Source organism: Cucumis sativus, chromosome 5 (genome assembly GCF_000004075.3).
Source record: "Cucumis sativus cultivar 9930 chromosome 5, Cucumber_9930_V3, whole genome shotgun sequence".
NCBI classification, from domain to species: Eukaryota; Viridiplantae; Streptophyta; class Magnoliopsida; order Cucurbitales; family Cucurbitaceae; genus Cucumis; species Cucumis sativus.
Window position 1 is genome coordinate 20087711 of NC_026659.2, and position 26381 is coordinate 20114091.

A 26381-nucleotide genomic window follows, 5' to 3' on the forward strand; every position below is an offset into this window, starting at 1 on the left:
ATTTCATCGTATGCATTTGAATTAATCTCCACGCCTAGTGGGAATTTTCTTGCTTCCTTACCCATTTATCATGCACTTCTTTATTTATTTGAATTTTGTCGCATTGTTTTCTCAACCAATGATTCTGTGTTGCTTCTTTTATGTGTTCTCAAATCTTGTATTAGAAATGGAAAATTCTTATAATCTTTTTAAGATTTAAGCTTTCCAAACACGTGGACGCATACTTTTGCAAATTTACATAAGTTCAAAGTCTATTAGATGCGTTTTCTATTATGTTTCCTTGACAAAGAGGAATAGTAACTTGTATTTTTACAAGTTATCACACTCTAAAATTTAAAATATTGTTTGTCCTCAAGCATTTATTTATAGCTTTAATTCATGGTTAAGCTCGACTTTGATATCTCCATTGGACTTGTAATATGCATATCCTATAACCAAATCTATTATATCAATATTTTCTCTCAAAGTTAACTTTACACGGTTGGAATTTATGTTCTAAAATTTGTAGTTTGTAGTTAAAATTATATTCTATTCAATATAATTGTTATTGAAAACTTATTAGTCAAAATTGAATGTTATAACCTTGAATTAAATAAAACAAGGTCTCGAGACTATCTAGGGTAGACTTAAACTTTATGTAGAAACATAAACGTAGATCAAGTTCATGTTTTCTTAACTTGATTTCAAGAGGATAGTTTTTATATATTTATGCCGTGAGAAAGATAATGTTTTTGAAAAAGAATAATCTGGACTAAGTTCGGAGACTTAAACGCAATGTTTATACAAGAATCCATGATTTACTAAGGCCTAACCTAATTAATAAAGTTTGTAAGGATATCAACACCCCATGACACAATTTTAGTCTGCAAATCAAGACTTTGTTGTTTCAATATATATTTTTTATTTGAATAAATCACTTGAGTTTTGGTTCCTTAATAAAATAAAATAAACTATTCCAAAATAGCTAAACAAACTTGTTTAATTTGGTCCGTGAGGATGTTACTCGACCTCTTAAGTCATTTTAAATCTATACTTTCAATTAAACCACATGCGCTTGCACGATTTTACGCATCACTTTTGTTGTAGGATTCAATCTCGTGACAATATCCATCCATTAATTTTCCTTGTGATCAATTTCAATTTGGAAAATCGTGAAAGGAAAGCATTGTTATATTTGATTATAGAAAATATTGTAACCTATTTAAAATTATGTAATCAAATGAATGAAAATTTTCAAATCAATTGTTAGCAAACATATTTACTTGATATTCAACTTATTTATTTATTTATTTATTTTTAGTATAAAAATTGTAGAGCAGGAGATTAAACTTCCAACCTCTTCAACCTCTCACAACATGAACTCACTTTAGTGGTTAATTAAAAGTTTCATTTTGTTATATGACCAATAATTAAAAATCTTGTTTGTTCTTCACACTTAAATTTAGCTATGGGTTTTGTTTAGTTTTTCTTTACGAAGTTGTTTTTTCTCCAGCAAAAAATTGAAAAACGTATTTGTTTAAATGAGTTAGAGGACAATCGTCATACTTATTTTTATCAAACAAGAGTGTTTTGTTATGAAATTTTTATATCACAGCTAGTTATAACTAATAGTGCAAAAGAGCTAATAATATAAAACTTTTGGGAGTGCCAATTTTTTCTCGTTCTATATAAGTAGTTTTAAACATAAAAAGCTTTCAAACGTTTGCCTACACGTTTTTTATAACAAAGAGTTACAAGGCGGAAGAAGACGAACACCGTACTCATGTTGAAATTTGTGATTCTATTTTCTATATCATTATTTGTATACATGGGGAAAGGACAATCTAATGATGGCGATTTTGATGTGACCAAATTCGGTGCTATGCCTAATACTGAAATATTTCAGGTAAAAATGTTAAATAATACATATACTATAGACTAGAGAGGTAAAATAAAATCAACCAAAACTATATTTTTGTTCATAAATAGGCCCTCACAGATGCATGGAAGGCGGCTTGTGGGTCAACAAGTCAAAGTCAAGTACTTATTCCACAGGGAGCCTACAAATTAAGTAAAATTCAATTGACAGGTCCTTGCAAAAGTCATATCCAAATTCAACTCCAAGGAATATTGCAGGCTCCTGTAGATCTTGTCGGAGACAATTGGATTAGTTTTCAAAATATCGATCAATTTACCTTGACAGGTCAAGGAGTTTTTGATGGACAAGGAAAAATAGCTTGGGGGAAAAACGATTGCAACAAAAACCCAAATTGTGCCAAACTTCCCATAGTAAGAACAATATAATAATTTAGTTAATGTTTTGGTAACTTTTATCTATTTTCATTCAAAATTTTTAAATATATCAAGCTAACATATCTTATTACATTTGTTTCAAAAAATGTAGAATGTGAGGTTTGACTACATCAAAAATTCCATCGTGAGTGACATAACCTCAAAAGATAGTAAAAGCTTTCATTTTAATGTATTGGGTTGTAAGAACCTTACCTTCAAACATGTGAACATAAATGCGCCACAAGATAGTCCCAATACAGATGGAATTCACATCGGTCGTTCGGTTGGTATTAATGTTATAAATACAAAGATTGGTACTGGAGATGATTGTATCTCACTCGGAGATGGTAGTCAGCAAGTAACAATAACTAACGTAACATGCGCTCCTGGACATGGTATAAGTGTAGGAAGTTTAGGAAGGTATGTTGGTGAAACACCCGTTCAAGGAGTCAGAGCTAAGAATTGCACACTGATAAATACAACTAATGGTGTTAGAATCAAAACACGACCATCTTCTCCTAGTTTTGGAGTTGCTTCTGATATCCATTTCGAAGATATAATAATGGTTAATGTCATTAATCCACTTGTCATTGATCAAGAGTATTGCCCCTGGAACCAATGTGATAAAAAGGTATCGAAATCGTCATTCTTCTTCATCTTTTTATTTTGAATTAATTATAATGAATTTGGAAGGTATTTAAACCTAAAAACTGATGTTTGTCTTTTTTTTTTCTTTTTCTAGAACCCATCCAAAGTTAAGATTAGCAATGTTAGCTTTATAAATATCAGAGGTACTGCAGCGAACACACTTGCTGTCAGTTTTGTTTGTAGTTCGCAATTTCCATGTGAAGATATAGAGGTGACTGACATTAACCTCACTTATAATGGAAGTGGTGGCCCTATTTCATCTATGTGTAAAAATGTGAAGCCCAAAGTTTCAGGAGTACAAAACCCTCATATTTGTCCTTCTCGTGCTCCGAGTCCTTCCTTTGCCCCGAGTCCTTTTATAATTGCTTAACATATTTCCATGTGGATCTAAGTCTTAATGCTGAAAATTTGTAAGGATAACTATTAATGTACAAATTCTCTGCACCTATATCTAAATATTTAATTTGTAGCTAGTCTCGTGTGTGTGTGTATTTATATATATATTGTTTCGTTTGTTTAAGTTTTTATCAATCTAATTTATTAATGTGCCAAAAAGTTGGACTTGTTGAGAGTTTGAAAGATATAGCTTTATTCATGCGTTAAGTACAACTACCCTACTCCCACAGCATATGGTATGTTGTAGCTACACAGGAAGTAGTTAAATCCTTGAATGCCTAACTTTGTTAGCACAACATTACTTTTTTCTATCTTTAAAACTCACAACTGTTCAATGACACCTTACTATCATTGACAGGGAGAGAAGCTTCTCAATCCATCAACTGAAAAAAAGAATCACTAAGTGAATTTTACACATATAACAGATAGTGTAACCAGAACTTTACATTAAGGCAATATTTCATGTAAGATTAGAAAATTAGGCAAATAATGTATATAATAAATCATAATTGTTAATTGATTCATATGATTTGAAGTTCATATCTAATGTTAAAATTAATTGTCATGGCATATATAAATTTAATTTTTTTTTTGTTTAATAGCCCACCATATCTTATTAGACATTAAAAAAAAAAAGAATCAATGGACTATTCATTCTTAATTAAATGTATACAAAATTAACTTTTTTCTCCAATGAAATAATTAATTTTAATTTTTTTAAAAATATATATGGAACAAATACAAAATTGAAAGATGATGAATTTGTTAGACATTTGTAGGAGACTTTTAGACACAAAATCATTACATACGGTTGAATAGGGAAATTTTGAGACTGATCACAAATTGCCACATCATTTATTAAATTAATGGCAAAAAGTGCAAATAATTGAATTTGGAACTAATTAAAAAATTTATATGTATCCCAAATTCAAATTGAAAACATAAATTGGTCAATTCTGATAATGCCACATGTTTTCATTATAACTGTTGGATCAAATTAATTATTTTGGATCAATTAAATATTTTTTACTTGGAATAAGTTCAATTGAGCCCAAAAATAAATTTAATTGAGCCCAAAGGGTAAATATGATCCAAATCCATGTGGTTGAGCCCATGGGTCTGGTCTATAGACCAACAAGGGTTAAGTCCATAAAGCCCATTAGAGAACTCTATAAATATAGGAGTTCTCATCATTGGTATGAGTTGGAAATTTTTTACAACAAAAGGTCTAGAGAGAATTCTCTCAAGAGCTAGAAGACTCCTTAACTCTCGAAGTCGACCATCCTTGAAGATTGAAGCTTCTTCGAAGATACAAAGTTTTCTTCCAAGACTCCAACTTCCCTCGAAGATTGAAGCTTCTATGAAGATACAAACTTTCTTCCAAGGTACGAAGAAGAGCTGCACACTTTATTTATTACAAGGGAACCTTATATCGTCGTTCTCTTGAAAGGCTCTTCCTTCGATGCCTTGGAAAGGAAGAGTCGATAAAAGCTCTAAAGGAAGTACATGGAGGTGTTTGTGGAGCACATCAATCAAGACCAAAGCTTCAATTCCAGCTAAGAAGAATGGGCTACTCTGGCCTAAGATGATCTAAGACTCAATAGACTATGTAGAAAAGTGTGAAGATTATCAATACCATGCAAACTTCATACACCAACCTCCAGAGCCTCTTCATCCAACTGTGGCTTCTTGACCGTTCGAGGCTTGGGGACTCGATCTGGTCGGCCCCATTACACCAAAATCATCAGCAGGACATTCTTATATCCTGACAGCAACAGACTATTTTTAAAGGTGGGCTGATGCCATTCCCTTGAGAGAAGCCAAGAAGTAGAACGTGGCAGACTTTATTTGAACACACATCATCTATCGATATGGTATTCCACACCGAATCATGATGGATAATGGAAGGCAATTCTCCAATAGCACGATAGACAAGTTATGTGAAAAATTAAAGTTCAAGCAATACAAGTCATCTATGTACAACACAGTTGCGAATGGACTAGCAGAAGCATTCAACAAAACGTTGTGCAATCTTTTGAAGAAAATTGTCTCCAAGTCAAAGAGGGAGTGACAAGAAAGGATCAGTGAGGCATTAAGGGCTTATCGAACTACTCATCACACTCCTACAGAGGTTACACCATATTCGCTTGTTTACGGTATGGAGGCTATCCTTCCTCTCGAAAGGGAAATTTCATTGCTAAGAATGTTAGTATAAGAGGGATTGACTACCGAAGATAATATGAAGTTACATCTTCAAGAGTTAGAAGCACTTGATGAAAAGTGATTAGAGGCTCAGAAAGCATTGGAATGTTATCAAGCGAGAATGTCCAAAGCTTTTAATAAGCATGTTAAACCTCACTCCTTTCAAGTCGGTGATCTAGTACTTGCTATAAGAAGACTGATCATCACAACAAGGCATACAGGAAATAAGTTCACACCCAAATAGGATGGATCCTACATTGTTAAAGAAGTTTATACAAATGGCGCATACAAGACCGTTGAAAAAGATGGATTACGAATTGGGCCAATCAACGGTAAATTTCTTAAGAAATTTTATGCTTAATTTGGTTATGTAAAAAAAAATTAAAAAAAAGTTGAACTACATTATGACTTGATTCCTATATTATAAAAGGTACATACGCAGCTTAAGGAAAACCTTAAGCCCAGTCCAACAAAAGAAAATAAAAAAAGTTGAACTACATTATAACTTGATCTCTATATCATAAAGAGTACATAGGCAGTTTAAGGAAAACCTTAGTTCAATCCAGTAAAGAAGAAGAAGAAAAAGAAGGATTTGAGAGTCTTAGACAAGATAGATTTGAGAGTCCTACACGATATAGTTATGCGATTAGCGATAGGACTAAACTATGTGAATGATAAATTTGAGAGTCCTACACGATATAGTTTTCAATTATACGATATTGATTATGACTACAAGATGCTAATAGTTATGCGAAATGCAACTAGTTTGGCCTTATGTCTGTCAATCGTACCATCTGCTTTGTATTTATGATCGAACACCCATTTTCATCCCACAGTTTTATGCCCCTTAGGTAAGGTACAGATTTCTCAAGTCTTGTTCTTCTCAAGGGCCCTCATCTCTTCCATGACAACATTTTTCCACTCAAGACGGTCTAAAGTAATGTGGATATTTTCTGGTATCACAGTAGAGTCAAGGCTGGCTCTGAACTGAGAAGATAGGTTCTCATAAGAAACATAGTTAGTAATAGAGTGCTTATTGTAAGATCTAGTACCCTTCCTTGATGCAATAGGCAGATTAAGAGAGGTATCAAACTTACTAATATTCTCTGGACGATCCTTCCTAATTTCATTTCTAGTAATTATTGCAATAACATCATTTTCATCATTACTGCCATTTCCATTCAAGATAACCTTAATATCAACATTACCTTGTTCACCTATATTTTCAGGAATAACTGTCTCAGACCTGTCACTTTTACTCATTTTACTGTCAATATATTAGCCAATAGTATCAGTCATACCTTGATCTCGTTTTTGGGATTTATATCCCAAAACTTGTAGATTGTAAATATAATTCATTGACCATTATTAATAAAGTGTTATTATTATAATAAATTTTATTGATTATATTATTAGTTTTGTCTTAATAAATCAAATCTAATAAACTAACATCCTAAGTTATTTGATGAGTCTTGAACAGTATGTAAAGACATACATGGATCAATGTTTGAGATCAACTTAAGGGTCTATAGTATAGGGATAAGGTTAGGTACCTTATCCTGGTAACACTATGGATACGACTAACTTTGTATTTGATACAAACGCAATGATCTAACAGATTCGTGTAGGTGACATGCGAGTGAGGGTATCCTATGCAATGAGTTTGCATAACACTTGACCATGAAATAGTAACCACTAGATATAACTCTGTTAACTAGTTGAGTTTCTATTTCATTAGGATGACCTAGGTAACTTAGTCATAATTCTAAGTGTATTATGAACTCCTATTCAAGAGGAATTGTCCTTTGATTTGTACGGGTGAGAGTGGCCAGATTGCCGACTCAATATGCTTATCATTTTGGGGACAAGGCCGAGTGGGGAGCTGATAACATAATTACATAAGATGAAATTCACCACTTCCCTACTTTAGGGTAAATAGATGAGTGTTCCCTTAAATGGGGTCTTCAGGACTTAAACAAAGGGTCTGACCCTCTCTATGGCACGAGAAGAGTTTTTGTTTATTGGTTGGACCATAAACAGGTTATTCATTAACATAATTACACAAAATGAAATTCACTACTTCCTTACTTTAGGGTAAGTAGATGAGTGTTCCCTTAAATGGTGTCTTCGGGACTTAAACAAAGGGACTCACCATCTCTATGGCACGAGAATAGTTTTTGTTTATTGGGTGGACCATAAACATGTTATTCATTATAGGAGCACTAATATTTAAGGACTAGAGGTAACCCAAAGTTCACGATAATTTGACCCAGCTGGTGTTACGAACATTCGCGAAGGACTAACTTATTGTTATTCGTCTATATCTATGGACACATAAATATATTTATAGTGAGAAAAGTTCAAATGTGAGTCTTTAGTTGAGTGCACACATAGTACAAATATTGATTAATGTTGTTAATGAGTTTAGCTAATTAATCTCATATCATTGTAACTCCTTATCTGTAGGTCCATTAGGTTCACTTCCTAGCTCGTAAAGGGTAATGGGATTAATTTATATGGATTGTAAAGTGAATTAGTATAATGTATGGTGATACATTATAATATAAAGTTTAATCAAACTTTATTATATAAATTTAATTTTAGATATGATTCAAAATTAATTTACGAGAGATAAAATATTTGAATGAGTTCAAATATTAATTTATTGTGAAATTGGATTCATATTAAAATTATTGGTTATGAGATTATTCAAAATTTAAATATAAGATAATTAATTTAACTATTAATTAATTAATAGTTTAGTTTTATTTAATTAAATTAATAAGATATTAGAGAGATATTCATTAAAGAAGATTTAAATAAAATTAAATTAATTGATTGATTATTAATTAATTTGTTAATTTGAAATTTCTATTAATTTAATATTTTTAAATTAATAGAATCTCATGTTTCTCTCGTACTGTCTTTACTACTCCATGAAAGAAATAGAGTTATAAATATGCAATAATAATAATAAAAAAAACAATTTGGCTTTTCTTCTTCTTCTTGCAAGCCTCTTCTCGCAAAACAAAACCAGCATAACTTTAATGCTTTTATTTCACTCCCAAACAAACGACTAAGGTCCTCTATTTATAAAGTTATTAAACCAACTTAGTCATGCTTAAACTCTTTTTAGCTTGTCAGCTCCCACTTCTTAATGGAGCACGTGTAAACTTAAGATGTGTCCTTAATCATGCTAGAATTGAACTCTACATGTGTCCCATTAAACATACTTAGAAAATTTCACTGAACTTTCCTTACTTCTTCTCGTCAAACTTCATTCTGTGATGCACCTTACTCGTCCAACCTTTCTTGCAACCAACCTTATCGCGTAGTTACACTTTTAATCCAAGAACTCTTCCACGTGATTTAACCAACCTTTCGTCACATAGAACTCTTACCACGAATTTAAACTTCAAAGCTTCCTCGCAGACTTCCTAACTCACAACCTTCTATTTCCTATTTTCTTCGCAAACTCCTTCTTCGTGAAACACTTGGTTCTTCTTGCGAATATCACACCAAACACCTAATCTAAACACTTAGTGTGCACGGGACCCCCAGGCCATGCTCCTGTGACCAACCCCCTTCACTATGTCAATTGGCTCCGTTGGGTTGTTTTCAAATGTTTTTTAGTTGTCTTGATATTTTTGAAAATTTTTAAGGAAGTTTTGAATATTTTCATGTTTAAAGAATTAATTAAGGATAAAATATGATTTTTTTAGGACAAGGAGGATTAGGAAGATTTCAAGAGAACAAGGCTATTCAAGAGATTGTGAGTAACAAAATGTTTTAAATGATTTATTAAACATGTTTTCAAGCTTACAAGCAATAGCTTGTGAGTAACATCATGATTTTCAAAATATTTATTAAACATGTTTTAGGATTTACAAGCAAAACCTCATAAACTGATTTGCTACATTATCTCAAGTTCTTATACAAGTCATGCTATTGATAAATGTTTACTGAAATGATATTTCCAAGTTATGTTATGATTCATGATTTCAAGGAAATATTTCAAAGACTTTCAAGGAAATATTTCATGTTTTCAAATGTTTTTGTTCATGCCTGAATATTCCATGAGACCTATTGTATACATGGGGTTAACTCTATAATGATGGTACGATTGATGAACCTATTTTTAACTATGGACTATTAGAAAGGGTATATTTTATGCCTCAAAGGAGGGGAGTTAGCTACCCATCGACGAACAAAGGGGTAAATACTTGTGTGTAGCTATAGAAGACTGTCTTCGAAAAAGCTAAGCAATGTTTCAAGTTTCATGTTATGACTGTTTACTGATAAATGTATTTAAGCTTCAGTTTTATACTAGAATATTTATGGAAACTTGTTTTATAAAACCGTTGGTCACTAAGTCTTTTGACTTACTCTTTCAAAATATTTTTTCACTTTCAAGGTACAGATTGTGGATCTCCGTATACTAAACATACGACTGCCAGACCAACTTAGTTTTCACTATGCAAGGATATTGTTTTGTATCAAAATAATTATGTGATTGTTCAAATACTCATATATTCATGTTTTATTCATTATCCATGTTACATTTTGTAAAATACTTCAAATTGGTCACACTACGGTTTAAAGGTATTTCAAGTTAAAAGATTTCCACTGTTGACTGTTTCACATTTCCATGTCATGTGTCAGTTGAGGTTGTTCCGGAGGTGAATGACTTCGGCTGACATCACGTTGTGTCTCGAGACAAGCAAACAGGTGCCCAGAGTGGGACGTGACATAAGTAGTTAGACTCATAAATAGTTTTAGGGTATTGGTTGAACTACTGATTAGGCGAGATTGATTTTTTATGTTAACTCGTGGATACTGTTGAATGTTTTGATTTTCAATGTTATTATGCATTATTCTTATTCATTGGCCTTGAATACTTGTTAGATTAAATATTCAATTTGAATAATTAGGAGAATGGTAAAACTTGTTTGATGACTCATCTTAATATCATGTTTTCTTAATTTGATCGGCACATGATAGTTTCTATATATTTATGCCATGAGAAAGATATTGTTTTTGAAAAATAATAATCTGGACTAAGGTCTGAAACTTAGACATAATGTTTATACAAGAATCCATGATTTACTAAGGCATAACCGAATTAATAAAGTTTGTAAGGATATCAACACCCCATAACACATTTTTACTCTACAAATCAAAACTATGTTGTTTCAAAATATTTTTTTGTTTGAATAAATCACTTGAGTTTGGTTCCTTAATAAAATAAAATGAATGATTCCAAAATAGCTAAACAAACTTGTTTAATTTGGTCCCTCAGGACGTTACTCAACCTCTTAAGTCATCTTAAATTTATACTTCAATTGAACCACATGCGCTTGCACGATTTTACGTATCACTTTTGTTGTAGGATTCAATCTCGTGACAGCATCCATTCACTAATTTTTCTTGTGATCAATTTCAATTTAGAAAATCCTCCAATGAAATCATTGTTATATTTGAGTATAGATAATATTGTAACCTATATAATTATGTAATCAAATAGAATGAAAATTTTCAAATCAACTGTTAGGGAAGACATTAAATTCATATTAAATTTATTTATTTATTGATATTCAATTTATTTATTTATTTTTAGTATAAAAATTGTGGAGCAAGATATTAAACTTTCAACCTCTCCAATCTTTTTGAACATGAACTCACTTTAGTGGTTAATTAAAAGTTGCATTTTGTTATGTGGCCACTAAATTGTTATTTCAATGACTTATAGTCCCTTAAAAGTCTTGTTTGTTCTTCATACTTAAATTTAGCTATTGGTTTTGTTTAGTTTTTCGTTAAGAAGTCGTTTTACTTCAACAAAAAATTGAGAAAAATATTTGTTTAAATGAGTTAGAGGACGAAAACATGAGTGTTTTATTATGGATTTTTTATAACACAACTAGTTATAACTAATGGTGCGAAAGAGCTAATAATATAAAACTTTTGGGAGTGCCAATTTTTTCTCGTTCTATATAAGTAGTTTTAAACATAAAAAGCTTTCAAACGTTTGCCTACACGTTTTTTTATAACAAAGAGTTACAAGGCGGAAGAAGACGAACACCGTACTCATGTTGAAATTTGTGATTCTATTTTCTATATCATTATTTGTATACATGGGGAAAGGACAATCTAATGATGGCGATTTTGATGTGACCAAATTCGGTGCTATGCCTAATACTGAAATATTTCAGGTAAAAATGTTAAATAATACATATACTATAGACTAGAGAGGTAAAATAAAATCAACCAAAACTATATTTTTGTTCATAAATAGGCCCTCACAGATGCATGGAAGGCGGCTTGTGGGTCAACAAGTCAACTCAAGTACTTATTCCACAGGGAGCCTACAAATTAAGTAAAATTCAATTGACAGGTCCTTGCAAAAGTCATATCCAAATTCAACTCCAAGGAATATTGCAGGCTCCTGTAGATCTTGTCGGAGACAATTGGATTAGTTTTCAAAATATCGATCAATTTACCTTGACAGGTAAAGGAGTTTTTGATGGACAAGGAAAAGTAGCTTGGGGGAAAAACGATTGCAACAAAAACCCAAATTGTGCCAAACTTCCCATAGTAAGATCAATATAATAATTTAGTTAATGTTTCGGTAACATTTATCAATTTTCATTTTAAAACTTTAAATATATCAAGCTAGCACATCTTATATACATTTTCCCATCTTAGCAAATATACATATGCTTATTACATTTGTTTCAAAAAATGTAGAATGTGAGGTTTGACTACATCAAAAATTCCATCGTGAGTGACATAACCTCAAAAGATAGTAAAAGCTTTCATTTTAATGTATTGGGTTGTAAGAACCTTACCTTCAGACATGTGAACATAACTGCGCCACAAGATAGTCCCAATACAGATGGAATTCACATCGGTCGTTCGGTTGGTATTAATGTTATAAATACAAAGATTGGTACTGGAGATGATTGTATCTCACTCGGAGATGGTAGTCAGCAAGTAACAATAACTAACGTAACATGCGCTCCTGGACATGGTATAAGTGTAGGAAGTTTAGGAAGGTATGTTGGTGAAACACCCGTTCAAGGAGTCAGAGCTAAGAATTGCACACTGATAAATACAACTAATGGTGTTAGAACCAAAACACGACCATCTTCTCCTAGTTTTGGAGTTGCTTCTGATATCCATTTCGAAGATATAATAATGGTTAATGTCATTAATCCACTTGTCATTGATCAAGAGTATTGCCCCTGGAACCAATGTGATAAAAAGGTATTGAAATCGTCATTCTTCTTCATCTTTTTATTTTGTATTAATTATAATGAATTTGGAAGGGTTTTAAACCTAAAAACTAATGTTTGTCTGTTTTTTTCTTTTTCTAGAACCCATCAAAAGTTAAGATTAGCAATGTTAGCTTTATAAATATCAGAGGTACTGCAGCGAACACACTTGCTGTCAGTTTTGTTTGTAGTTTGCAATTTCCATGTGAAGATATAGAGGTGACTGACATTAATCTCACTTATAATGGAAGTGGTGGCCCTATTTCATCTATGTGTAAAAATGTGAAGCCCAAAGTTTCAGGAATACAAAACCCTCGTATTTGCCCTTCCCTTGCTCCGAGTCCTTTCCTTGCTCCAAGTCCTATAACTGCTTAACATATTTCCACGTGGATATAAGTATTAGGTGCTGAAAATTTGTAAAGATAACTATTAATGTACAAATTCTCTGCATCTAAATCTAAATATTTAATTTGTAGCTAGTCTCGTGTGTGTGTGTATATATATATTGTTTCGTTTGTTTAAGTTTTTATCAATCTAATTTATTAATGTGCCAAAAAGTTGGACTTGTTGAGAGTTTGAAAGATATAACTTTATTCATGCGTTAAGTACAACTACCCTACTCCCACAACATATGGTATGTTGTAGCTACACAGGAAGTAGTTCAATCCTTGAATGCCTAACTTTGTTATCACAACATCACGTTTTTCTATCTTTAAAACTCAGATTGTTCATTGGCACCTTACTATCATTGAAAGGGAGAGAAGCTTCTCAATCCATCAACCGAAAAGAAGAATCACTAAGTGAGTTTTACATACAATAGATAGTGTAACAAGAACTTTACACTAAGGCACAATTTCATGTAAGACTAGAAAATTAGGCAAATAATGTATAATAAATTAAAATTTTTAATAGATCATTCATATGATTTGAAGTTCGTATCTAATGTTAAAAAGTTAGTGTTAAAATTAATTGTCATGGCATATATAAATTTTAATTTTTTTTGTTTAATAGCCCACCATATCTTATTAGACATTTAAAGAAAAAAAATCATTGCACTATTCATTCTTAATTAAATGGATACAAAATTAAAGTTTTTTTTCTCCAATGAAATAATTAATTTTTTTAAAAAAGTATATGGAACGGATACAAAATTGAAAGATGATGAATTTGTTAGACATTTGTAGGCAAAATCATTACATACATGATACAACTATAAATTTTATTTAAAAGCTATCTAAATTAAGTAATATTAATTAAGAAAAACATACACATTATAAAACTATGAAATTTGAAACATTTATAAAGTTTCTTAAAATATAACTAAAGTTATAATTTTTCTCAAAATATTTAGATACAATGTTGGGATTTGATAGTAAAGATTTTGGGATTGAAAAATTATACATGAGCAAAAGAAACTGCTATTAAACATAGGAAGCAACTCTACTAAAAGCCTATTTGGAATGATTTAAAGAAAAAATGTTTTCTAAAATTGCATTTTCATTTAAATATTTTTTCTAAAAACTGTTAGAAAGAAAAAAAATACATGTATGTTTGGTAACTTTTTTTTAAAAAAATGTTCTTGGATAAAAAATTGTTTGATTTGTAATAGAGTAAAAGATATATATAGATCTACGATGAAAAATGGTCTACAATGACAGCTATTTTCTATCGCGAAAAAATCTATGACAGTTATTTACAGTTATAGTATCGCATGTTGTGAAAAGTTCTTCTATGATAGTTCCAAAAAACTGTCACAATATGTGTTTTCATGACAAAAAATAAATGTCATTAATTAGTATTTTATGACAATAAATAACTGTCGTCATTTACACATTTACGACAATTACAAAAATGTCACGAATTCTTATATGCAGTGAAGAAAATATGAAGTGAAAGATGTCTTGGATCAAGGACTAAGAAGATCAAATCAAACGAACATGATATGATAATTATTGATAATACAGAGGTATATGTAATATTAAATGTTGTAAGGTGTTTCTATATTGATGATCAATATGTAATATATGATGAGTATATGTAAAATAATTGAGACTCTTGATTATATGTAATAATACGATGTGTATTTTAGAACTAAAGGTTTATGATAAATTATTTACAAGAACATGGTTAACATATGTCGTTAGTAAACTAAGTAAATTTGATTAGTATAGTAGAGGGAAAATAATGAAAAAATTTGGAAATAAATGAATTTAATTAAAAATTGATTTATGAATACACCAAATAAAAGTTTGAAAGAATATAATAAAAGTCTAATAAAAAAAGAAAAAACGAGTTCGATAAGGAAAGCTTGCATCACTTTTGGTTATGTCCAACACGTTCACAATGGTCACATTTAACGCGTCTCTTGAACTCCATTTTAGAAAAAAAATTAATCTTCTTTGGTCAAACAACTGAACGTTTTACATTCAATGGGAGGATGACAATGGACGAATCACCATCAAGTACTTGTCATTGTTGATGACTGCCTATGGAAATATACAACAATTTTGGTCATACCTGAAAGAAAGCAATGAACTTATATCTGCCACTAAGTACGTCTTATTGTATATATACAGATGTATATATTGATAAAATGATTTATGTATTAAATATATGAAGTAGTATATATGTAACAAATCATATAAGATAGGTATTATGCAGTAGTATATGTGTAAACAAAAAAAAATCGATTCATGACATAATATTGTGTATGCAGTAGTATATAAACTCAGAAAGAAAAAATTACATAACTAAACAAAATTTGTGATGTAGTATTGTCATATGCAGTAGTATATATGAAACAAAATACAAAACATAAATGTATTATTCAGTAGTATTTGTAAAAAATAAAAAATAAAAATACAGAACAAATATATAATTTGTGTATGGAGTGGTATACCGTACATGAAAGGAAGATGAACTAAAGAATACCTAACAAAATTTTTAGAAAAAAAATATATGCTAGAAAACAGGAGAATAAATAATATAGGTTTCGAAAAATGAACGAAAAAATAAACTAACCCATTCAATCACCAAATAGGAATGGAAGAAGAAAAAACAGAAACCAATTCTATAGGACTCGAAAAAGAAATCTGGCCATGTAATTGATGATGGCTTAAAAAAAAATTTTTGATTTGGACATTAAATTGAAAATAATTATATTTAAGGGGATAATTAAAAATATTATTACCATATAAGTTATATAATTTTTACCATATTTAAATCATTTCAAAAGTAATTAATACAAATATATATGAATTAATAATTAAAGAAGTTACAATTGATATAATAAATTTGTTCGTTGATAATTAAGGAAAATATTATTTAAGATTTTCGAAAATATTTATTTTCAAATAATTAGATGAAGGTTAAAATTGTTGTAAAATACCACGATTTCCTACTTAAAATAATAATTGAAAAATTAATACATTTGTAAAATATCATGAAAAAATAAGGTGCTTTCTCTAAATCTTTCTAAATTCAATCCCTCTTGCATCCATGAGAGAAAGTAATCTATTGTTCAAGACCTTAAATTAACACTGATGGGAACATAACAACTAGGGTGTCAATATGTAATTAGCTTATCCAAATTAGTTAGGATCCTAATCAATCGTTCTTAATTAGCTAATCATGCGAAGACGAACTTGTTCAATGGACATTACCTAATTGCATTAGGCTCTAGAAAGATGCTAAGATGAATTCAATAACTTTCCATCGTCTAATTAATTCATTCAATATGGTTTTCAAACAAGATCAATTAAAGTAATACTTAATAGTCAACTTCACGTTTAAACAAGTTAATCTATTCTCATGTCTCTATTAGTTCGCAGCCTTAACAAAGGTTAAACTCAAATATTAAATCACATAAACAAGCATTAATGGTCAATCAATATAAAAAAATGAATTAGCAAATGAGCAGTTTTAAACAAATTGTATACAGTAGTATTTTCTTCTGTAGCAAAAGATAATCATTATAATCTTGGATAATTCTTGGGGCAAAGCAAAATTTTATATACACAGGACGAGAAGTAAATTATAGTTTTGTTTTTGCTGAACATGGAAGCAAACCCTAATTAACATATGTTTCTTCAGTTTTTCTGATTGTTAGGGTGCTCTTCAAAAGTTGCAAAAGAATTTCATGTGCATGGAAAAAGAAAGCAAAATTTTTCATGAAAGAAAAGTGAAATTTGTGTAAAATTACTTGCTGAATGTAAAAGTTGATTTAGAGAGGCTATAGTTCTTATCCCTAAGTTTATGTGAAAAAAGAAAACCAAAAACTAATCTACACTGAAGAAGAGGCTCATTTGGTTATGATAGTTTACAAGAAAGAAAGAGATTACTGAGTTTGAATAAAGAAAAAATCAAATGAGCTTTTTTTTCTCAAAAAAGGTCTTCAAGTGCCATATTTGCAATCCCGCCACTGATAAGCAAACAAAAAGGGAGAGCAAACTCAACCATGCCATCTTTGTGTTTGTACTTTTGTTCAGATCTTGCATCTCTTCCTCCCTGCCACCAAACATTGTCCAAAATTTTCAGACCAACACAGCCATAACAAAGTTCACTTTTTTTCTTTCTTTCTAAAATGAATTCTATACAAAAGAAAAAGTTAACCACTTGAAAGTTTAAACGAAACACAATCTTATTATTCTGTTTTACCTTTCACGGAGATAATACATCTCTTCTTGAATAGAATTGGCGGTTTCAAACAACTTCTGCAGCTCCAATTCCATAACCTGGCATTGGATGTGAATCATTAATGGCATAGCGCATGTGATAGGGAGAGAGTAGCTCAGAGAAGGTATTACAGAAATATATTAGAATTGAAATAACAAACATGCACGGAGTCTAAAGTAAACTTGTATTCCAGTGAGCCCAAGACTTGACTAATGCAGACCAGGTGGCGATGTTCGGAAGCAGTCGAGAAATTAGTAGGCCATTATAATTCAGTTCCTCATCTTTATTTTGTTTCAAATACCCTGAATACCCCGATTTTTTTAATTTTTTTAAGAAGATAACACAACTTTTCATTAACCAAAATGGAATGAGGCTAATGCACAAAGAAAACAAAACACAAGATAAAAATAATAAACTGAGATCGAGGAACGAAAAAAAAAAGAGAAGGAAAACCACAAGAAAAAAACACCGAAAAAAAAAAGTAACAGTAACAAAGATGAACAAAACAAATAGGTATAAACTAAGAATGTCCCAGCCTCAACAAATATCTTGCACGAGATAACTGCCAAATAGCTTCGAGAGAGAACACCAATCAGAAGCTTTAAGATGAGCTCAATCCAATCTCTCATGAGAAGAAAGATCAATTGAGACATTTTCTCTCAAATTATGTAAGAATACCCATCGAGTGTTGAAAACATTGAGAAACTTGCCCCAAAAAGGAAAAGCATAGCATTCAAATATAGATATATATCTATGCATACATACATGTGATGGAGAGATTCTCCTACCTCAGCATAAAAGACAAACTGAAGGAAGAAAACACTGATGTGGAAGGTTCACAAAATTTCAGCTGAATTAAGATTACCCTTAAACATAATCCATAAGAGAATGTTGGCCTTCTTAGAACATTTAAAACTTTTACAATGCAGAATAATACAAAAGATCATCCAAAGAAGAGGAAGACTTCAAAAATCTAGTCCATGACTTCACTGAGAACTTGCCCAATCTTCAAATGAGGTAATCTTAAAAGAAGATTTACATTAACCGATTCTAGAAATCAACAATTTATTCCTCCTTTAACATCTTAAGGAGAAACCAAATGATGTTGAAAAATCCCAAAAGGAAAAGATTGAACCTCCTTGATTCAAAGATAATGGACAAAAGCAAGGAAATCAAAAACGCTAAGAGAATAATTGCTGACCCAAGAATCAACCCAAAATTGAGCCCATTGTCCATTCCCTAAAGCAAAGAGTCACCGACTTTTCACGCATACTCCATGTTATAGAGATACCGGATACACAGCCATGAACTTCTAAGGCAACAGTTATTGCACCACATTCAAGCCAACCAAAAACTTGAGAACCCCAAGTTCTAGCAAATTTCGAAAGGAACGAGGTTCTTGAATGAATCTCCAACCACATATTGAGATAAGGGCAAAGGTATAGGCTTCAAGGTTTCAAATCCAAATCCCCCAATAACTTGAGCTTGAGATCTGAAATTCAACCTAACCAAATGGTGAATTTGACTGCCTTCCCTACCCTCCCAGAAAAAAGCCCTCAACAAACAATCCAATTCCAAACCAACCATGGAAAGAATATGAAATGAGGGCATATAACATAAGTATGCATGACTGTAACGGATTACATAAAACCATGCATCCTCCTCAATAGATTTGATAATTTTCAATCAATCAAATGTTTTCTGAATTTTTTCTATAACAGGCTGCCAAAAACAAAACTTTTTACTTTTAGAATATCCTCCAAGATGAAGACCAGGATAAGATAATTGAAAGGATTCAACCTTGCAACTGAGCCTTGAAAAATATTGAATGAGCATTGATTCCTCCACATCGACTCCACAAAAATCACATTTTTCCCAATTAGTTTTTGACCTGAGCACCATTCAAAAAGATTGATAGCCTGAATGGAAGTATCATACATATCGTCATCATACTTAGAGTCTTAGACTACATAGTATCATCTGCAAACTGCAAGATAGGCACAAGAACATTTTCGCTACCCACTACAAAACCTTCGTTCACACGTTTAGCATATGCATTATTAATTAAATAAAAAACTGAAAAATTTCACTTGTCAAAAGAAATAAGAAAGGACAACGAGGCTCCCCAAGCCTTATTCCTCTAGATGCCACAATTCTTACACATGGTTCATCCATTAACAAAGACCAAAAATTTGCAATTATGAATACAGCCACTAATCCACTTTATCGATCTGCGACCAAAGCCCTAAACAATAGAACTTCCTCCAGAAAATTTCAATCCACACAATTGAAGTCTTTCTCAATGCCTAACTACAAGAACTTTTTTTCCCTTATCTTGTATTTTCTTCTACCACTCCATTAGCAGTAAAGAATCGGGTCCAAAATTTGTGGACCTTGAATGAACACACTTCAAAAAGATGAGAGCATAACAACTTTTAATCTCTACGCTAGCACCTCAGTTAGTATCTTATAGACAGAAGAAGTAAGACTAATAGGCCGAATATCTTTTACTGAAGTAGCTGTTCCCTTTGGAATAGAGATATCCACAGGCGAGGCGGGCGTGGTCTCCCCGATAACCATTTCATTTCCCATCCCTGCAAAAATTTCCATGCTGAATTTGTGGAGATCAAGTTCTGGGGGGTGGGGGATTTTTCCCCATTTGAATTTTTTTAAATAATTAGATAATTTAAATCACTAATATGGAAAGAATTTAATTAAATAATTAAAATTTTCACTCATGATCAAGATACAATTAAAATGTTTAAGTTTCATTATTTGAGAAAATTAAAATCTAAATATTACAACAATATATTATGATCTCAACTTAATGAACTATATTTAACTAAAGTTACACATGTAAACTCTCACCTTATAACCGATGCTAAGCCAAAAAAAGAAAAAGGGAAAAAAATTAAGTTGGGCTGTAAGACTCTATCCATTTTTTTGTACATTATGAAACCTCTCAAAGGGTTAAAACCATCTCTGCCCTTCACAATTCTTCCTCCACAGAGCATTTTGGTCATGCTCAAAAGTGAAAACACCACAACACTTGGTAAGAAAGAAGAAATTCTTCGCCCAATGATCTTCGACCCCCAAAGCTCCCAAGGAACAAGGAGACTTGACCTTATGCCAGCTAACTAAGTGACACCCTTGGCTACTGCCAGTGGCTTTCCACAAAATATATATATATATATCTGAACCCTTTCTCAATGTTTCTACAAGGCAATAGGGATTCTCGGAATGGACAAATAATAAAAATGAATACTATCTTACCTCCCTTAGCAAATAAAATCACTCAAAGTCGAAAGTTCTCTAATTTGATCATAAACCAGATCCCAAAAGGAGCTTCACAGTAAAAGGTATATCTTTACTCACATGCACAATTTGTGTAGAGTTGAAAAGTCTAGAGTGAGTAGTGCCATACCAATCTAGAGACACGGGTAATTATTGTGTCCACCCATAATCTGATAAATAATGTAGGACTTTAATAGCAATAATAATCGTGCCAGGGCTTCTTAGCCATTCTCATGTGAACTGTTAAAATTGGGTCAGAGTAAACATTTGTTTGTTAGAGAAAATCTAAAAATGAGATTGTGTTTTTAATAAGAAACAAATTTCATCAATGTATGAAGTTTACAAAAGAAGGGCAGTGAGCCCAAACCAAAGGAGTTACAAAAGACTTCTCCAATTGATCCAAAGGGAGGATAGACTGTAGGAACTATAGAAAATTGTACTTGTTGGTACCATAGGGGAAAAAATACTGAGAATTTTTGCTAAGTGAAAACTTTGTTCAGGAGGTCGTCTCATGCTCTCCACTTGCCTAAAAAAATATTCTGAACCCTTTCTCAAAGTTTCCCACTTCTTACAAACTACGAAGAAAAATGAAACAAATTTATAGACAAAATGAAAACTACAGTGGAAAAAGTAAAAGAAAAAGGTGAGTTGTCCTACTAATTTAAATATCTTTTTTATATACTAGTAAAAGGATGATAAGACATCTCGAACTAAATCTTGTTGGCAACATGCGCTTGGAGGTACCAAAGGAAATCAGAAACATCCATGGGAAGAACATGGAAATTTTTTCCACCAATGAGAGAAAACTAGAATTGACCAAAATCCCTAGACAAATGATCCCAAGCCCAAACCTCTTTCTGAACCTTCAGGCTTCAACAATCCATAGTGTGGGAAATGATACTTCAGACGCTATGTTGGAGAGATAGTTTACTGCCAGACAAATTCACTGCATCTTTGCTATCTCTAGTTCCAAAAGACATCAAACTGAAGGAAGCTAGAGATGAGACAACTAGATCTGGTAGATGCTACCATGGAGGAACTTTATAGAGAGGGGAATTGAAATTTTGGCCTACTTCTAAATGGGACACAACTATGTGGAGTGAAAAGAATAAAAAAAAGAAGACTGCAGAAGCTTCGATCATTGGACTTCTCTTTTGTTTATTCAAGTTAATTGGAGGGGGAAAAAGTATGTTTGGAAAAAGAAACTTCCACTTCTGCTTGGAGGGGAACTACGAAAGTATATTTATTTTACTAGACTGTTCCATAAGAAGATTAATACTGCTGATGAAATTCATAAAGGATGGCTATACTTGATTCTAATTGTCTTAAATGAAAGACAGCAACTCTACTCGTGGCTACTTGCTGCAAATTTGCTCATACAGTCTGAATTTAAATTGCTGTAATTCCCCACAACAGTGCTTCAACTGTTCTTGATATTTCCTTATTCCAAAAAAGAAACATAATTTGATTGATTTCTGGGTATGGATTTCAAGAAATTACAAAAACTATGTCGTTGAACGAAGTCAACGATTGTTTAGAGTTTCCGAACTTTAAAGAAACTCTAGGTTGTTCAATAAAAAGGAATGCCGAAAGGCAGGACAAGAAGATGCTACCAATGCAACCAAAGAATCCTAATTTCCTCGAATTCTGAAACCGAAGCTTCTCAAAGAATTCCAATTTCGGATATACACGCCAATCAAAATCCTCCAAAACAATCAAAAGATAACAGAAGAAAACATAAAATGGAACGAAGTTGAATCTAGATTTGTCATACACAAGCAAAAACTTACTTCGACAGAGCCCTTCTTGGCAACATTGGACCAGTCCTTAGCAGCCACACCCGTCCTCCAATCGAAATCCACCGATAATGTCACTATAGGCTGGTGATCAGGAGCCCAAAAACAGGCCATGAAATCACCCGCCTCCGCAGCAACAAACCCAAACTGCCCCGACTCCACCTTGTCGGAATAGTGATAGGTATTCCCAGTTGCCGAAGTCACCTACAGATTCCAAAACGCTATGTTAAGGGTCACTTATCGATCAAAAACCCGAAAGAAAAAAAAAATAAAAAGATCCTCGCAAAAAAAAAAAAAACAAATACCCGAACAATGAGCTTGCGTTCATCAGTCAAGGGCTGGCCTTCGTTGGGATTAACAACGTGATACTTGCCGACGGTCATGGCGTTCTGCTTAATGTCCTCAGAGATGCATTTGGTATGGCCGGACTGCAAGTCGAATCGAAGAGATTCCGATCTAGAAGAAAGAAAGCCAATGAGTACTAGGAGATGAAAAGCGGCGACGAATCGAACCATTGTGAAAATGGAAGAAAATTTTCAATTGGAGAGAGAGTCGGGATTGTGTATTTTGAAGAAGAACGAAAATCAGAGAGATTTCAACGACGGCCAACGAAATATCTAAAAACGCCAAATCAAAATTATTATCATCACCAAAACTACAATATTTTTACATTTAACAAACAAAAGTTGTCAAATTAAATTGATGGCTTGACAGCTGTTCCGTTCCCATTGGCTGGAACACGTACTCTTCCCTCTACTTCCTCCTTTCTCCAACACGTGTTAAAATCAAACAATCCCAATTCGAAAATTTCATAAAATAACCCTAAAATTTAAAAACACAAAGCTTAATTTATTATATATATATATATATATAATTTTCTTAAATATAAAAAAGATCGAAATATTTATGCTTGTATAACAGAATAAAAGCGTTAATATTTTAGGTTTGATCTCGTAGCTTTTGAATTTCCGGTGATTCATTTTTCTTTCTTTCGTTCTCTTCTTTTGCAATTTTCATTTTATATTTGTCTGAATTGTGATAAGTGTTTTATAGCTATTATTATATTTTTGTTATAATTATCTTTGTTTTCAATCAATCATCAATCTTGTATTATTTTTTTCAATGTGTCGTGTATCATGAACTATATGGTTATGTATCATGATCTACATGATCGTTTTCTAAGGATTTTCAAAACCATAGTTTATCATGAACTATTTGATCATGTATAATAAACTACATGTGATACACTACACATAATCGTGTAGATGATGATACACGATTGTTTACTATGACTTTTTCAAAATCATAATTTATCCTGAACTAGCAATCATGTATTAGGGGTGTAAGAATAACCTTACAACTCTAATAACACTACTCAACCCTTATAATATGGGTTGGGTTTAAAAATTTGGATTTTTTGGGTTGGGTCTCGAGTTGGAGGATTGAAAAATTTGATTCAACCTAAATTAATATAATATAATATAGATATTATTTATTTAATAAAAAAAGAAAATTAGGTTTTCTTTTCTTCCTTACAGCTCACAAGTCACATTCATGCTTCAGTCTTCACCTTCTATTCTCATGCAACAGGCTTCACCTCTTCAACCTCCCTCGCGTGTTGCAACCATCTCCTTTGTCTCTACTCTGACTCTCCTCCGTCTCTCCTCTAACCATTCTTTGATTCTCTTTCGTCTCCTCTGTCTCCGATCTTAGTTCATCATATCAGATCTCAGTCTCCTCTGTTGCCGACATCTCCTTCGTCTTTGACTCTCCTCTGTCTCCGACCTTTGCCATATCTTATATCGTTCTTTCGTATGTGATATTCTTGATAGCCATCCATTAGAAATTAGAAACGAAAAAAAAAAAAAAACAATATAATCCGACAACTCAACCCAAACCAACTCATATTTTACGGGTTGAGTTGGAAACTAAATTCGGGTTATTCGGATTGTCAACCCAAATAACCCAAAAAAATATGGGTTGAGTTGAGAATGTCTCCCAATCCAACCCGATTACACTCCTATCATGTATCATGAACTACACGGTCGTGTATCATAATCGCTTAGAAGAAGAATTACACACGCGCGTGTGGCTGATGTAGATACTACCTACACGACCGTATATCTATTTCCTACATGATTGTGTATCATGATCGTTTAGAAGAACACATACACGCATTCGTGTGGCCAATTAATCACCTATTGATTGTGGCACTTTTTGTATTTTTGTGAGTTTGTGGGTTTTTTCCGTTTTCAAAATTGTTCTATACAATGTAAATATTTTGCTCGTTTCTTATTTTTTTAAAAAAATCCTATATATATAGAAAAAAACTTAATAGGGTTCTTTTTCAAAAATAGAAAAAGCTGACAAACTATTTAGATCTTTCCATGAAGTGTAAATATTTTGTCAAATGTTCTATTTTTTACATTTTTTTTTAAAAAAAATATTTACTGTCGCTTTAACAAAATTAAAAAAAAAAAAACCAATAAAGCTAGTAGAACTTGACTTAATTTTTCATAATTTCCAAATTTTTCTCATGGAATTTCTTCATCTCCTCCGACAGAATTTATTCCTTTTTTGTCTTCTCTCATTTTCGGCGTCATCTTGTTCATAAAGACAATATTTTTATCCTTATTTTTTTTCATTATCAAGTATTGTGTTCTTATTCTTTTTTCATTATCAAGTATTGTAGCAATAACAAGATCGTTTATACTGGAAACAAGATTATTCTTTTGCACATGTGTGGTCGATTAATCATGGAATAGTTTTGTTATTTCACATTGTGGACTTGTGGACTTTTTTTCTCTCAATTTTTTTCAAATGTCACTCTCTCAACTTCGTCTCACATTCTTTAGACGTTTGACGCCGTTTTGTCTTCGTTTTTCCACTTCTTCGTCTCCCAACTTCATCCTCAATGTTTTTTTACTATTCTAAATTATTTCCTCTATTTGTTATTGTAATGCAGATTTATTTTTAGATTCCTCTGACCATCTATATATTGTATAGGTATTTTCATAACAACCATTCATCCTTTATTACAATATGCTATGGCTTTTATAAGGATGATTGTGTGCTATGCAACAAGATAATCAATATGCATTGAAATGAAATGTATGATGATGTGTTATATGTTTTTTCTATTCAAGTTCAAGTATAAACTCAAATAGGTTCTTGGTAAGTTTAGGGTCGAACATAGAAAATTGTTGCTTTAATTTGTGAGGGAAATGAACTATAATTAATTGAGTCAGGTTGAATATGCTTTCTAAACTAAACTATTACTACCGTGGTGATATGCGATGGAGGTTGTGGAAGATAGTGAAATAAAAATATGTGATGAAGTAGGGTTAAGACATTGTTCTCTAATCCTTTAACAAACACAAATATCATTCATGTGTCAATTACTAATTAAGGAAAGCATTCTTCCGGCACCTAAATGTCATAAATACTCTATGAATTTTAAGATGTAAACGATGTAATGGTATGTAATAGGTTTAAGCTTATTTCAGAGTTGTCTTCTATCTTTGTTTAAGGTAGTCTTAGACACTTACTCTTTCGAGCAATTAACTACCTTTACTCGAATTGCTCTCAAGCAATTTAGTTTTACGTAGGCCAAACAAATGAGAGGTATGTATATTTATCCTACTGGATTGAGTCTAATTTTCTAATCCATTAACAAATTTAGCTACTCATATATAAAAAAAAAAAAAAAAAGACAAGATGCAAATGTAATGGAATTCAAAGTGATCATATTGATAATAAGAATATGTTACAATGTCAAATTCTCTAATACAATCACTAAGTGAAAAGAATGCAAAAAATAGAACAAAAC

General features: G+C 31.9%; 3 protein-coding genes across 3 annotated transcripts; 2 read left to right on the forward strand and 1 right to left on the reverse strand.

The window, feature by feature from the left end:
• Positions 1 to 1807: 1807 nt before the first annotated feature.
• On the forward strand, positions 1808 to 3289 carry LOC105435680 (exopolygalacturonase). The gene is made up of 4 exons (XM_011657925.1): positions 1808 to 1885; positions 1969 to 2268; positions 2384 to 2902; positions 3014 to 3289. Exons 1-4 carry the CDS (start codon positions 1808 to 1810, stop codon positions 3287 to 3289), a joined length of 1173 nt encoding a protein of 390 aa, XP_011656227.1.
• An 8359-nt stretch (positions 3290 to 11648) lies between these two features.
• Positions 11649 to 13163, forward strand: LOC105435681 (exopolygalacturonase). The gene is given in 5 exon segments (XM_031885883.1): positions 11649 to 11726; positions 11810 to 11849; positions 11852 to 12108; positions 12262 to 12780; positions 12891 to 13163. Coding segments are annotated over 5 exon segments (1167 nt in total).
• A 3788-nt stretch (positions 13164 to 16951) lies between these two features.
• LOC101204616 (transmembrane emp24 domain-containing protein p24delta9) lies at positions 16952 to 23221 on the reverse strand. Its single transcript, XM_004143724.2, has 4 exons — positions 22858 to 23221; positions 22547 to 22756; positions 17445 to 17521; positions 16952 to 17294 (listed from the first exon to the last, which is right to left on the reverse strand). The coding sequence occupies exons 1-4, from the start codon at positions 23065 to 23067 to the stop codon at positions 17150 to 17152; spliced, it is 642 nt and encodes a 213-aa protein (XP_004143772.1). The 5' UTR covers positions 23068 to 23221; the 3' UTR covers positions 16952 to 17149.
• Positions 23222 to 26381: the final 3160 nt, after the last annotated feature.